This window comes from Hemicordylus capensis, chromosome 1 (assembly GCF_027244095.1).
Source record: "Hemicordylus capensis ecotype Gifberg chromosome 1, rHemCap1.1.pri, whole genome shotgun sequence".
NCBI lineage: Eukaryota > Metazoa > Chordata > Lepidosauria > Squamata > Cordylidae > Hemicordylus > Hemicordylus capensis.
Genome location: NC_069657.1, coordinates 195,340,356 through 195,355,291, shown reverse-complemented (window position 1 = coordinate 195,355,291; position 14,936 = coordinate 195,340,356). Strand labels below are relative to the sequence as shown.

Sequence of the window (14,936 nt, the reverse complement as noted above, 5' to 3'; positions counted from 1 at the left end):
TTCACACATAACTGGACAAAAGAATAGTGTGAGAGTTGTATTTTAAAACAACACAACCTACATGTCTTCTTCTACACAAGCCTAGGTGAATCATTAATTATTCCAGCAAGGGCCAATTAGACCCAACGGTATTTGACAGAAGTGTTGAGAATGAAAATGATAATTTTGTTGCTTTTATTGATGCCTATTTTGTCAGATTGTTTTCATCTGTCGTATTATTTTTAAATGGGGAGCAGCAAAAATTAATCTTAAGCAACAAAACAGCATCTTAAGCAGCAAAATAGCATCTCACAAGCATCTTCCCTGCCCCCACCTTCCTAGAGCTACTGCCCAAGTCCCCCGAAAGGCTGCTATGGGGGTTGGGGGGCCCTTGGGAATTGTGTGGGCTCAATGATACTACAGTGATAATTCTATTCTATTTTGTAAGAATTTAGATTAGGAAACCACAAGTTTAGGCTTAGCTCACTAGCCAGTCATTATCTCTGGTCACCACCAGTCCCCTCTCTTCCTCTGATCCTCTTCTGGCACACAAGCCTAGGAGAGAAGAGGGTCTCCTGTCATCTCACTGGGATCAAGTGATGGTAAGAAACTGTGGGAGCCCTCTCCTACTGCTTAGAAAAGATTCCTGATCGTTCTTACCTTCCCAAAAATGGCAGTGGAAATGAACCCTCTGGTGAGGAAATCTGTGTGGTGCTGGGTGCTCTACTTTCCAAAAGAGCTGAGAGTACTCACAGCTGACAAGTAGATTTGTAGGTGCTTGATTTAGATATTAGATTTTGCCTACTCCCATGTTGGAAACTGAATAAAGGTTTTGAATCACTTTTTGTCCCTAGTATTTGTACAACTTCAAATACACCTTTTATACCACCTCAGAAATTGCTAAATTTAAGGGTGCCAAGTAAATCAATGCTGCCAAAATGTTTCAAAACTTAATTAAAACAGTCTTTGTTTTTAAAAAAAGGAAACAAACCTTGAGCTACCAAAGTGCTAGATCCAGCTGCTTGTTCCTGCCCTCCACATGCCATCTTATCTTCAGGAAGTGTCAGTCCAGAACCTTTCAGTGCTATAAGATACTTTTCATGGCTTTTCTTTGCACATGCATTTTCTCCACCACCACCTTAAACATATTTCAGAGATAAAAATCCACTCTATGGACGAATCCACCCACCCCCCACTCTACCCACGAACACCTTATAGCATGAAACAGGTTTAAAAGATTGGCTAAGAGACTGCAGAATAAGTGACCCACAGTAGAAAATAAATGATGGGGTTTCACACTATTATTCATTTGTTGCATGGGATCCAGACCCCTTCCTTCAAGCAGTGCTTCTGCACCCTTTCTTCTAGCCTTTTAAGGCTGAGCGAGCGAGCGAGCACAAATACTTCCGCAGTGCTGCCCTGCTGCTCCTCCTGCAATAGCCAGCAGACAAGCCAGGTTGAAGAGTCAAGATAAAATATAACATCAACTCACCAGAGCTAAGATCTTTATAGAACTGCTGATTTGTCAACACCTGAGTAAGGACTGCACGCATCGCTCCTCCCATTTTTGTCAGATCTTCTAGAAAGGAAATGTGGGGTTCCAATACCTGAAGAACTTTGTGAAGGTCTTTTTCTGATGGTAGATCAAGAACTGGGAAGGAGGGTTTAAAAAAAAAGCAATTGTTCAAGGTTATAATTATTTTAAATTCCAAGTATATCATCCCATTCTTACAACCAAAGCTTTAGGCCAGATGCCACTTGCTGATTACAACACTTGCATATGATGAAGGGCAGAATAAACAAACTTTTCTAGCCAAGCTACTGACTATCCATTCCCTCTTATATTCAACCTAGCCTCAGAGTTGTTCTCATTACCTTTTTATACCATGGAGTCTCTCATTGCTTTGATTTTGACATTATCAATTATCCACTTTCCATTTTCTCAATCATTACTGCTCTCAGTACCTTGACTTGTATCTCAGTACTCACATAATGGTGTCTTCTACTTACATTTCACTATGTTAGCATTTGTGTAAAGCTGTTAATTCTATTCTTTCCTTAAAACTACAAGGCATGGTTCCCAAGGTAGTACTGCAAAAATTTGTTTAGTATTTTTGTACACCACCCCAAAATCATGTCTCTGGGCAGTTTACAATAATTGCCTTCCAGTGTTTCTGGCCAAAGAGACACAGAGTGTCAACCTCACCCTCACCCTTTTCTGGGTAATCTAGGAAGCGATGTACATTACTCTTCTTTCAAACTTTTTTTCTATGGACTTTTACCACCCATTTTGCAAAATACATGGTATCAATTACACAGGTAAGATATACCTAGAAAATTATACAACATCATTTGAACAACATGCTCATATCACATTCCAGTGGGTTACAAGTGTTTGAAATTACACTTATTTTGAAAACAAAATTGTGAACCCCCCAAAACAAACAAAACTAATAAAATGAAGCTTACCAGCTGTTCATGTTAAATAGGGATGTGCATGAAAATCTTTGGTGCCAACGGGGGTAGCACTTTAAGGGTAGCACTTTAAGGACTCACCCCTCCCGCCACATTTCCCCCGCCGGCACGCTGTTGTTCTTAAGCCCCTCGGGGCGGCAGCGTTCCTCCCTGCTGCCCCGTTTCCCCCGTCGGCCTGAAGTAGCCGGAAGTCGCGAGCGCGTGTGTGCCCGTTGTGCGTTCGCGTGCCCTTCTGCCATGTGCGCACGCACACACGACGGGTGCACGCGCACTCGCCACTTCCAGCCAACGGGGGAAACAGGGCGGCAGTGAGAAACGCTGCCGCCCCGAGGGGCTTAAGAACAACAGCGCGCCGGTGGGGGAAATGCGGCGGGAGGAGTGAGTACACCCTCCCCCGCCCTTAAAGTGCTACCCCCGTCGGCGCCAAAACGCGGAAACCGCCCCCAGCGCCGAAATGTTTTGGAGGCCTTCAATATGGCCTCCGAAACGTTTTGGGCACAAGCCTAATGTTAAACTCACCAGACAGATCCCTATTCCAACAAACAGAACTTTGATATTTTCCATACCTGGTTCATTATAGCCTTCCCTTAAGTACTGAATAAGACAAAAGATGAATTGCGGAAGAACTAGTTCTGACATTATTAGCAGGTCTTTTGGAACAGATGGAACTTCCGAGCTTGATTTGATCTGGTGCCTTTTGCAAAACCTGTAAACAAAGTTATATAACATTAAAAGAATTTTAGACATCTAATTAAAAACAAAGAACAAACATCTGCTATTTTTTCTACACTTGCATATTTAAGCATATGCATACATATACAAAACAGGTAGGCTTAACATGCCTCATTTAGTCTCAGCAAAATGGATAGTTGGTTTTCTTCTCAAACTTCCTTTTCTTCCATACCTATATCTTACAGAAAGCTGTTAAGTGATACTGTTCCTACAGTTCCAAAGTTTATTGGAACTGAATATCACCTTATTGTATGATGAGAACCGCCTGGTGAAAGTTCCAGACTGAGTGATAGTGGGAGAGCTTCAGTATACTGTACAGCTTCTTGCCTATTTCCATGACTAACTAAAAGCAGATTATGCAGGAAAAGCAAATATATGCAAATTGGCTTAATCGACATAATTACTACAGGACACAGAATTTTGCTTAGCATACCCCTGGTTATAAGCAATTAGTTTAATTGCTGCAATAGGCTAAAAAGGTAAGAATGCTAGAAACTTGGGGTTTAAAAAAAAAACCCTAAAAGTTAAGATCTCTCTGGATGCTGACTTGGGCATCCAAACCATACTATTAAATCACAAAATATTCACAGGTCTGCTTACAGCAAGCTATTGAGTAGAAGCTCATGAGTAAATGCCGGTATTTTGCATTGTTCATTGAATGTTCAGCTATAATGTTCAGCTAATCTAATTAAATTTCAGCCTGTCAGTCCCCACCCTGCCATTTTCCCCTCACCAATGCTCTCAAAAAAAGTGGGTGCGCTGGGCCACGCACATGTTGGCCATGAGCGTGGAAAAGCTGGTCGGGGCTGCAAGCAGGAATGCACACCCACTTTTTAAAAGAGTGCTGTTAGGGAGAAAGCGGCGGGGCGGGGGCTGACCGGTGTGCAGCACCTTCCCTGTCCCTTAAAGCAACCCTCCGCCCTTCGAATCGACTCAAACACCAGCAGAACAAACCAGTTCAGCGCTCCAGGAAGAGAATACTGAACTGGTTCCATGCACATCCCTACAGTATAGAAATATACTGTATAATAAACAACATAGCATAACATAACATAGCATAGCATAATGTTTCTATCAAATGTGAAAATACAAATCCAGTAATGCAAAAGACATAACATGGATTCATTGTGAAACAAACTTGTTTAAATGTTTCCATATAACTCAGAACTTGTGCAAGAGAAATGTATGCATTATTTTGACAATACAAAAAAAGAGACACATTAAGTTTTACAACAGGAGCAAATAATGCCAATACAATAGCAAGAGCTTATATAGAGCAGATATAATCAATGATTCATTGAGGAAATAGGTGCCCTTTGTTTTTCAAGAAAGCTTTTTAGGGGGCAAAATCCATTTAATCTGTTACAAGACATAACTGAAGAAACACTTTACTTGAAACTCAAATACAGAATATTTCCTAAAAGATGGCATCAGAGAAATTATATAGATTATGCCCTTTTACTGAAAAATTCTCCTCAAAGTACATCCACCAGCCCCTATTTTCTAAATAAACTACTGAAATAATCCATGGCTTTTGTTTTCTGCTCCCTTGAAGAGACAGATTCCTGAAATTTTACTGTCAAAATATTTCACAAATATATAGTTCATTTTTCATACTGGCTTCCCTTACATATGTTATTCAGAATCAATCTTTACAAGTGATAGTAGATGTAGTTTCCTTATGGGTCCTGTAAACTAGATGAGCTTCGTATTTTCTGTAATTAAGAAGCATCATCTACATAACTGAGAATATTGTTCAGAAGTAAGTCCCATTGTGAGATTTGCTCCTTGAGAAATGTGCTTAGGATTGCAACCTTAATTCAGACAGGAAGAATGATAATCACCTATATACCGATGTAAATTATCACTGTGCTTACCCCATATATTTATTTCTCCATTCCAAGGCCTTTTCAGCTCACAGTTCAATAGTCTGAATAAATACTTTATACAAAAACACTGTTCCCAGCTCATTACTAGTACTAATCTGCATAGCCAAAAAGACTGCTATTGCTGCTGCTGTCAACAGTTGCTGTACTCATTGCTTACTTTTCAGTTTTACCTAATAATGGTCTCAAACTGTACCTCTTGCATTCCATAGCTTGATCAACCATTCCCCGCTTCCTCTAATCCATGCTTGCATATCTATCTATGGGTGTGGGTGGGTGTGTATACACACACACTGCCAACTGAGAATAACACTTCACGCATCTGATAAAGTGGACTCTAGTTCACAAAAGCTGATACCAAAATAAATTGGTTAGCCTTTAAAGTGTCACAAGTTTCTTTGTTTTTATAATGAAGAATAAATTTGTTATGTAGGTTTTAGGTTTTATAAATGCTCATTTATAAAGATTGATAACAATTACATCTTTATAAATGAGCATTTATAAAACCTAAAACCTACATAACTTTATTCTTCATTGTGATCACAGAGATGCACATTAAAAAGCAAAGGCACAAAAATGAAAAATAAAAATAGAAAGAATAAACTAACCTGAGCATTTGTACCAGCATTTAAAAATCTAAGAACAAGGTCTGTATTCATTATTTTGTTTTATGTGCAGCAGCTAGTTTATACATAGCATTTTAAAAATCCCTGTGGTGAAGCAAATGTGGATTTTTAAAGATCACTTCAAAGTTGCCTAGATCCATCCTCCTCCTCCTAGAAAATGTTTCTCAATTTTTGACCATATCAATTAGCATCAGTTATCAGGAAGTTCCCCCCTGCCCGCTTTTCTTTCAGCACTGGACTAAAGCCATTTTACAACTAATAAACTAGACAGCTCTGATCTTCCACATCTATTTATAACCTACTGAAACAAAATTATCTAAGCACTGAAAGGAAGAGGAAGAATCATTAAAAGCACTCTTGATTCAAAGTTGAAACAGGCAAAACAAGCACTACATAATTCAGCTTGACAAAAGAACATGTAGAGGTACTAACATTTGTGAGTCATGGCTATATTGAAAACTCCTCACTGGATCAGCAGGCACAACAGGCAGATATTTTAACACACATTATACTGGACACAATCAATAATTTCTAATTGCAGAAGGCATAGTATAAGGCAGTCTCTGGGGATGTTGCCAAGAAATACAATGCCAGGGAAAATACTACTTAGAATGCATTTCGACACATGCTAGGAATCCTTGCAAAAGTTTAATCCTGGTCTTTACCATAGCTGTTAAAGTTTGCTTAACTGTAGAGGGGCAGCTGTTTGCTTTGATGGAAACCTTAATACTCAAAACAGATAAAGGATTATCTTGACTAATACAGTCTTGACTGACCTGCTGGACTGTCAGATTGTGGGAAGGTTAGAGGGTGAGGGGAAGGTGGAGAATGAACCAGAACAAGGAGAAAGCAAAATGAGTGGGATGGTAATGGCAAGCTTCCATTCCAGAAATGAAGTGGGGTGGGGTGAGGGCTTGAGACCTAACAGGTCTCAACCATAGACTAAACTAACAGATAAACACTCAAATTCTTTACTTCACATCACTGTTTCAAATAAATGTGCTGTTTTTTAATCTTTTTAGCTTGCTATGGATTCACTATTTGCACTCTTGCCAAGATAATCTAAATAACAAAGAGGAAACATTTTAAATCAGTAAGGTGGAAGCAACAGGTGATCTCCAAGGCATACCATCACTAGCAAAATCCCAACAGAAATACATCCAGAGTCATAACAGGAGAATACTCTTTTGCATTATCGTATCAGTACGTTTCAGAAAACATGGTAGTTACATGCGGGACCTTGTAAAATGCCTAGTTCTCACAAAGGGCAAAAGAGGTGGTAAACCAGTTTCTGGAAGGCGAGAAAGAATTCACCTGACTGAATCCTCCGCCATGCAGAAAGCTGCCCTGTGGATAGAAAACTAGAGCCTTCTCCTGACATGCCAGTTCTCAGGATATATTCATGTCCAGGCTTATACTGAGGAGCATTCAACCTCCACCCTCAACCTGAAGCAGGACAGTGCAGAAATAGATTTACCAACTCATCTACTGTTTGTAAGGACTAGGTCTAACTGGGCTCTAACACCATATTCAGATAGTGGGATTTCCTAGATCCTATTATACCCTTTACCATGCTTCCTTCCACCATGGGACAAACACTGATGTCATGAGGATCTGCATGGCTGTCTTTTCCAAGACTGGAATCTATCAGATAAATTACCGGACTTTGCAAAATATACTGTTGATTCTAATTCAGAAGAATATACCGCATACCTGAAAATATAACTGCTGGCCACTACCAGACTACCAGTAAATTAAAATAATGTTCCAACAATTATTCCAGCCCCACCGTGATCTCACTGACAATGGTTACAGGAAATATTACACATAATAGAGGGAAAATGTAACAGGACAAATATAGATTATGCCAATAAAGCAAAAATGAAAAAAGAAAACATAGCCATACTGGATTCTCATGAAGATTTAACAGATATACTGATCAGGAAGCATTGCTTTTGTGAACCATGACAACTGGATTATGTTGCTCCCGCCGCCCCATTAAATTTGCAAGGCAGAGCTGCATTTTAATTATAGCTTTGCCTACTAAAGTAACAGTACTGCATAAAAATAAAAATGACTAGGTTCCACAGTTGTCTCTGCCTTCTCTTTTCAACCTTCATACTAACAATGGGCAGCATCTATCACTTGAGCAGACAACACTTGAGGATTGTTTATACACTGGCATACTATCAGAGTTTATGCATGAATCCTTACTAAAATAGGGGCACAGGATAGGGTGACTCCAGAGCTATCACATGCTTTCACTATGACAGCAAGAGACTCTTTCCACAATTTGGCAGCACTTGATCATCTTGTCCTGCCAATAAAGTACTACTGTGGAGCTGCCAATAAAGTATGACTGTGAAGCCCTCACAGCTTTACATCCGTCTATTATACTAGCAACAGTATGTACCCCTATACTTCTGCAAAACCCTACACATATTAAACACTACCCAACATAGCATAATGTACCCTGCATCCTCTCTCTCCTACATTTAGCTTTGCTCCATATTCCTCTCTACAGCCATTCTTCATGTTCAGCCCTACTCCTTAAACCTGTTATTCCATTTCTCTACCCAATCCAGTTTTCTATATCCCCTCCCTATTAAAAGCCTTCCAACCAACCTACCCTACTAGCTTTCTCTCTGGGTCACTTCACATGTTTCTTTTTCCCCCATACCCCATATATCAATGTTTACTTTGTGTTATATCACTTGAACTGAGTCACAAATGCTTTTCTTCAACCACAAATGTTTAGATTCAGAAGCCAGTATATACTGCAAGCACCATACGTTCTTCTTATCATCTCCTTCAGCTTACATACCTGGCCACTCTTCCTCCTTTCCCTCACTGCAGATAAAAGGTAAATAGGGAATCAGGAGATCCCACATCCTTTGGATATGGGATTCCCCCGACCTACCTTTGAGAAACAGGAACAGGTCTCTAAATAGGACCTGCTAGCGTAGCTCCGCCTCATCACACCAACAACAAAAGAGGACACCAAGGTCACATGGAAGGGGCCACCAACATGTTTACTTCCTCTGCCAGTGTTGCCACGCCCAGGAGGTGGGGCAACACTGGCATGGAACATAAGTATGCTGTCAATTCCTCCCACATGACCTCAGATTTCTACAGTGAAGAAACCACATTGCAGGGCACCCGATACATTAAATTTATGGGAATACATTCTAACTTGTATTGTCAGGAAGGTCCCACGTTCAAGTGACAATGAGATCTCCCATTTTCCTTGTTACCATCAGCGGGGAGGGGAAAGGAGGAGAGGTGCAGAGGGTGAATGCAAACCTGCTCCTGATCTCACCTTAGGTAAAATGTAAGGCAAAGCAACATCTGAACAGGTTCTCAGTGCATAAACCTGTCTTACACTCATACACAGTCCTCCCCTGCAAAAATCCTTACTGCACCCTTAATACAGCATACCTGTGTGGGGCATAGGAACATAGGATACTGAGTCAGACCACAGGTCCATCTAGCTCAGTATTGTCTACCCAGACTGGCAGAGTCTTCTCCAAGGTTGCAGGCAGGAATCTCTCTCAGCCCTATCTTGGAAATGCCAGGGAGGGAAATTGGAACCCAGATGCTCTTCCCAGAGCGGCTCCATCCCCTCAAGGGAATATCTTACAGTGCTCACACATCAAGTCTTGGTCTTTATGATCTGTAGGCTCTACAGCCCAACATTTAATGTACCTTTAAAAAGGAGTGAAAAAGAAACGGAACCATCTTGCTCTGTGACTTTACGCTAGGAGTCGACACTGACTCCACGGCACAACCTTTCCTTTATTTCTCACAAGACCAGAGGAGAGCTGGTCCTGTGGTAGCAAGCATGACTTGTCCCCTTAACAACCCTTCATATTCAACCAGGGCAGAGCCTGCTTAGTTAAGGCTGTAGAGCCTACAGATCATAGAGACCAAGAGGAAAGATTACTGGGTGCAATAGCCTGGCTACAGAGTCCTGTGACATCAGAGTCTGTGCCTACTTGACCTACAAGACTCACCCAAAGACATACACAACCATGTAACCATGTGTGAAAAGTGTGGGCTAGAGGCATAAACTGAAGGCTAAACTGTAGATTAGCTGCACCTTATCAAGCTGCTGTACAGTACATAAGATCAAAATGGTTATTCTAATGTGAATTAAAGGTCTCTGTAAAGACAAAACCATGAGTTTGCAGTCACTCTGGATTAAAAGATGTAGTAGGCATGTGTATCCACTCCATGGGCGTGCACCTATCTGTCTTTTGCACAACACAAATCTCTCTCATTCCTATACCACCACATACCCAGCATTAACTGTCCCAGCACTAATACACACCACTTTTCATTCTTCAGTATCATTTTTCTATCACCCTCAGTGCTCACAATCACCACAGAAAGATACACATCCCACGTAGGTGAAGGACACATTCTACTTCGCAGTGACTCATTATACCCTTTGACCAGCTCTAAGATTCTGTCTCTAACCTACACGGATGGATTGTAGTTTTCTCCCCTCGCAACGCACTTTTCCTTATGAAGTGGGGAGTGACACGCACGTGACAAATCCCAGAGGGCCAGCCGGATTAGCCTGTCACAGTCAACACAAGAGCTTGCGCCGCAATCCTGCTAACTGGGAAGGGTCGCAAGTCTCTCTTTTTCCTCTGGGGTGTGTGAGCTGACATTATCGATCACGAATAAAGAATCGGGGGGGAGGGGGGGAGAGAGAGAGAGATTCCAGCTCCGTTCCTGCGGAGCACCAGGGCCGGTTCTTGCACCCACCATCACGCTCAACCTGCTCCCTCGCATCACCGGCGCTACGGCTGGGTGGGTGGCTGACAGCAGCCCGCCGCTGCGCTTCTGCTTCAGAGCAGGCCGTGTGTGTGTGTGTGTGTGTGTGTGTGTGTGTGTGTGTGTGTGTGTGGTGCCGCCGCGTGAGGGGGGAGCACAGACAGAGACTCCCGCGTCCCACCGCCCGCCCGCCCGGCCTCCCTCCCTCACTCACCCGGCCTCCCGCATGACGTTGCCGTCGCCGCAGTCGCAGGCGCCCCCCGCCTGGCTGCGGAACATGTTGTAGTCGTGCCCGGCGTGCTCGCCCTGGTGGAAGCACTCGGCGCAGAGGCTCATGCAGGGCGAGATGCCGCAAGTCCGGCAGCGATAGGCCACGAAGTTGGCCGTCCACACCAGGCCGCAGAGCGTGGCCGGGTCGTAGGCCCTCACCGCCTGCACGAAGCTGTCCCAGGGCTCGCCGCCCGCAAGCAGGCAGCGGCACCACGCCAGCGCCTCCGACACCGCCTCGCCGCCGCCGCTGCCCGCCGCCGGGCTCAGCACCCGCTCCAGCAGCGCCTGCAGCTCCCCCGCAGCCTCGCTCTCCTCGGCGGCGGCGCTGGCACTGAGGGCCGCTTTCAGGCGCGCCGCCGTGGCCCGCTTCTCCGGGCCGCTCGCTCCGCCGCCGGCCCCCGCCATGACGGCAGCCTGCGAGTCCCCTCAGCTGCTGGTAGCAGGAGAGCCGCCGGCAGCCGCTGGCTGGCTCCCTTCCTCGCCTGCCTGCCTCTCCCTCACTCTTTCCCCTCCCTTCCCCTGCTGGCGGCGCCTCTCGCGATAGCCGGGAAGGCCGGCACCCTCCCTGCCCGCCTCCCTCAGGCCGCCTACTGCTCTCGGTCCTCTCCACCTCCTACTGCCGCCGCCGCCGCCGCCGCCGCCACACTGCCTGCGCCTGGCGGCTCCTGCCTGCTTCTCTCCGCCCTGACATCAACCCGCCCTCGCTCTCTCGTTCTTCCCCTTCCCCCGCCCCGTGTGGCTGGCTGGCTGGCTGCCTCCCTAGGGTGTCCTGGAGTTCCATGGGACTCCACGCCACAGTAGTAAATAGACCAAGGGTCGTGTGTCACTTAGAGTCGTTTCTAAACATTTTTTTTTAAATTGCCGATTTTCGAACTGCACTCTCTATTACCACTCTTCTGTTCGTTTGACAGCAGTCTGACACAGTTTAACAGACCCCATGTTTACAGAAGATAAACATAGATAACTTATAGATGTTGAAAATGGGTAAGTTATGGAAGTGTCTGAACAAGTGACATAGGCCATTTGTATATTGTCCAGTGCAAAGCTAATAGGCAACAAAACACAAACTCTTCATGGTAATGCGGGTACGTACAATCCATGTATTGCTGCAATACATGTTAGAGTTGATGGTTGTATTTGGTTATGTGAATAAGACAGTAAAACGGCAATGAGATACGCAACTTCCAAAATCTACAATCTTCTTTTTCAGATTCCTCTTTAATGAGTAAATAACACATTTTTACGCAGGCTCGGACTGGCCCACAGGGCAACAGGGCATATTCCCGGTGCACCCCAGCCGCGTGGCACCCCTGCGCCCCAACTCCCACCCTTAATTACCTATTCTGCTCAAAGCTCGGCACCCTCCCCACACACATTCCACCGCCCTCTCTCAGTGCCCCCAGTCCAGCCCTGTTTTTAAGAGTTACGTGAACAAGACAATAACCATGGACAGAAGATGAATATTTGTTGTTATTACTACTTAGGACAAATGTCTGAAGGGTAGCCATGTTAGTTAGACTGTAACACCAAAAAGACAACAAATGTAGCGGCAACTTAGAAATACATGTATTGCAGCTAAGCTTTAAAGACAATAGGCTACTGAATGAGATGAATAAACCGAGAATGTAGTAGGTAAATTTACTCAGGAATACAGCATAGAATAGAGCAGGATTCCCAACCTTGGATCTCCGGATGTTGCTGGATCATTTTTGGCCATTGTGGCTGGGGATGATGGGGATTGTGATCCAACAACATTTGAGGGCCCAAGGTGGAATCCCTGGAGTAGAGTAACAAGATTAAATGGAAGATAATGGAAATGCAAAATATAGCTTGGAGATGTGGGTAGGATGTGAATACTTCCTAAAGATTTGCTCAGTCATTAATGCTAAACAATTGCTCTGGCATTCAACATGAATTCACCATATAACTAAATGGAAGCAAATTATTTTATATAGTAAGAAGATAGCCACCCATCATCATCCTTATCAAAAACCCAATAAAATGCTGTCAGTTTTGCAAATACATTCCACCTCTCTTAACTGTGCTATTTGGCCATCTTTCTATGAGTAAAGTTGGAAAGTCACTTACTTAATGAGAAAATCAGTTATTTCAAACTTCTTGAGTATATTTAAATGAAAAAGTGGTACAGAAATATTGGAAAGAAAGATGTCAGCTCAAGATAGCATGACTTTCATTTTGCGTTAGAGTAAAATTTTATTTATATTTTTTAAATTTTGGGATGGCTCTACAATTGAGCAAATGTGTACAATGAACATAGACGACCACTAGGGGGAGCTGTGCCTGAATTTCCTACTTAAATCATAATTTCTCCATAGGAATCAATGGGAAGCTCAAAAATATTAATAACTCCTGAATGGTTGGACAGAGAGCTCCAAAATTTAACATGGTGTTCATACATGATGGTAGGATTAAATGTGTGGATGTTCAAGGAGATCAGTCTACCTGTTGATTTTTAATGATAAAAAAAACATTTTAAAAAAATTAAAAATCAACAGGTGGATTGATCTCCTTGAACATCCACACATTTAATTTCACAATCATGTGCTACTCCCATATGATTTTTGAGAACACTTTGCCCAGCCATTCTGGAGTTACAATATAGGATACAAAAAATGAAGTTAGTACTCCTTTTATATGAAGGCAAGGAGAAGTTTCCCCCAAATGAGGCTTGAATAATGGACAGAGTGGGGGATTAAATTCCAGAATTTTCTTAACTTTCTGCCATGACACAAAGCAGCTACAATACTTTAAAACAGTTTTAGTATATAAATATACAGCATATAAAATCTTCATTGGCATCATTGTCATTTTAGAAGCTTTTTCTTTAAAATAATTAAAAATCAATTAGTAAACCAATATCCTTGAAAAGGCATGTGTAGCCTTCAGTGAATGGTCTGAAAAGGCCAGTGGGCTAGGGGAAAAAGAAAGCACAAGATTTGGTATTTAGAGATGCTGAAAATACTTGCCTCATCTGCTGGATTGCTTGGCTTCAGACTCCTTCCAGCCATTACAAATTCCTGTTCTAGAACAGAAATACACTTCTTACCTGCCCGCCTTACCACTCATTTGTATATTTAAAAGGAACACAACTGCTTTGCCATGATTATCCCATCTGTTCTTGGGATAAGAGGAGGAGAACCAAGCTGCCCTGTGAGATGCTGCAGCTTCTTCTGCAGTCTCCACACCTTAATGGCTAAAGTTTTGGCCATCATCACTAAGGAGACAATGAGCACATAATAACGCAGAAACCACAGGTGATGTCATATTGCCACTTGCAGAAGTGGAGACAAAGTGTCAAGGACTGGGGGGGCGGGGCGGAGAGATGGTGGGCACCTGTCTGCACTGCAAACATAAAGTACATGTTTTATACCAGTCCTATCCTGAGAATAGTTTGGAGAGAGTGCGGATAATTTTCAGAATTATTAATCTTTTTGAGTTTCACATTGATCCTTCTGGGGAAATTATCTGATGGTGCCCACATTCCATTCTTTCACACAGGCTCCTTCAAAGCTTGTTACACCGACTACTGATTGAAGTCCTTTCCCCAACCAAAAGTAGGAACTTTAATATCCAGAAAGAAGTACATCAGTTTAATCACATTCTGGTAGATTATTCTACACCCTGCACATTGACTTTCCAAAATGTGAAATGACAAAGACATCTTCTCTTACAACTAGAGAGACATAATCGATAAACTGAGGAAACAAATTGTTACAAAAAGTATCATTCAAAAGAAAGCGAAATTCCTTTCTGTATTTTTAAGCAATGTGCCCAGGGTTGTTTCCACCCCCAACCACTAGATCGATCTATTAATAGCCATCCACTTAAACGAAATTAGAAAGTTTTAACCAGTTAAAGCAGCAGTCCTAGTAGAGCTAGGTACACTTCAACTCATAGATTACAATGGGTTTAAGGCACACCGAACACTGCACAGAATCGCGCTGCTCCATTGCAATCCTAAAGACCTTTGATTCTATTGATGTCTACTCAAAAGTAAGTTCCGCTGCGTTCCGTAAGACTTACTACCCAAGAAGTGTGTTTAGAATCACAACTTTGTAACAGCCCAATGTGTAATTTGGGATTCCAAAACCAGAGTTCTCCGACTCCTATCCACACTGTTGCTTCCCAAATCGACCAGCAGGCTTCTTTTTCTTCTACAGTATTT

The 14,936-nt window shown here is 42.8% G+C and overlaps 1 protein-coding gene across 6 annotated transcripts in view; it reads right to left on the bottom strand.

Moving 5' to 3' along the window:
- Window positions 1–11,454, bottom strand: part of UBR3 (ubiquitin protein ligase E3 component n-recognin 3) — a 198,117-nt gene extending 186,663 nt beyond the window's left edge. For 2 of the 6 annotated variants that reach the window (XM_053265271.1, XM_053265280.1), the window contains exons 1-4: window positions 10,695–11,454; window positions 3,021–3,160; window positions 1,472–1,630; window positions 971–1,117 (exon numbers count right to left, since the gene is read on the bottom strand). In XM_053265271.1, the coding sequence (XP_053121246.1) occupies window positions 971–1,117; window positions 1,472–1,630; window positions 3,021–3,160; window positions 10,695–11,155 (907 nt within the window). In that variant the 5' untranslated portion in view covers window positions 11,156–11,454. Of the gene's footprint in view, window positions 1–970; window positions 1,118–1,471; window positions 1,631–3,020; window positions 3,161–10,028; window positions 10,136–10,471; window positions 10,491–10,694 lie in introns of those variants that run through there. The other 4 variants (XM_053265289.1, XM_053265299.1, XM_053265317.1 and 1 more) reach the window with 3 other exon arrangements.
- Window positions 11,455–14,936: the final 3,482 nt, after the last annotated feature.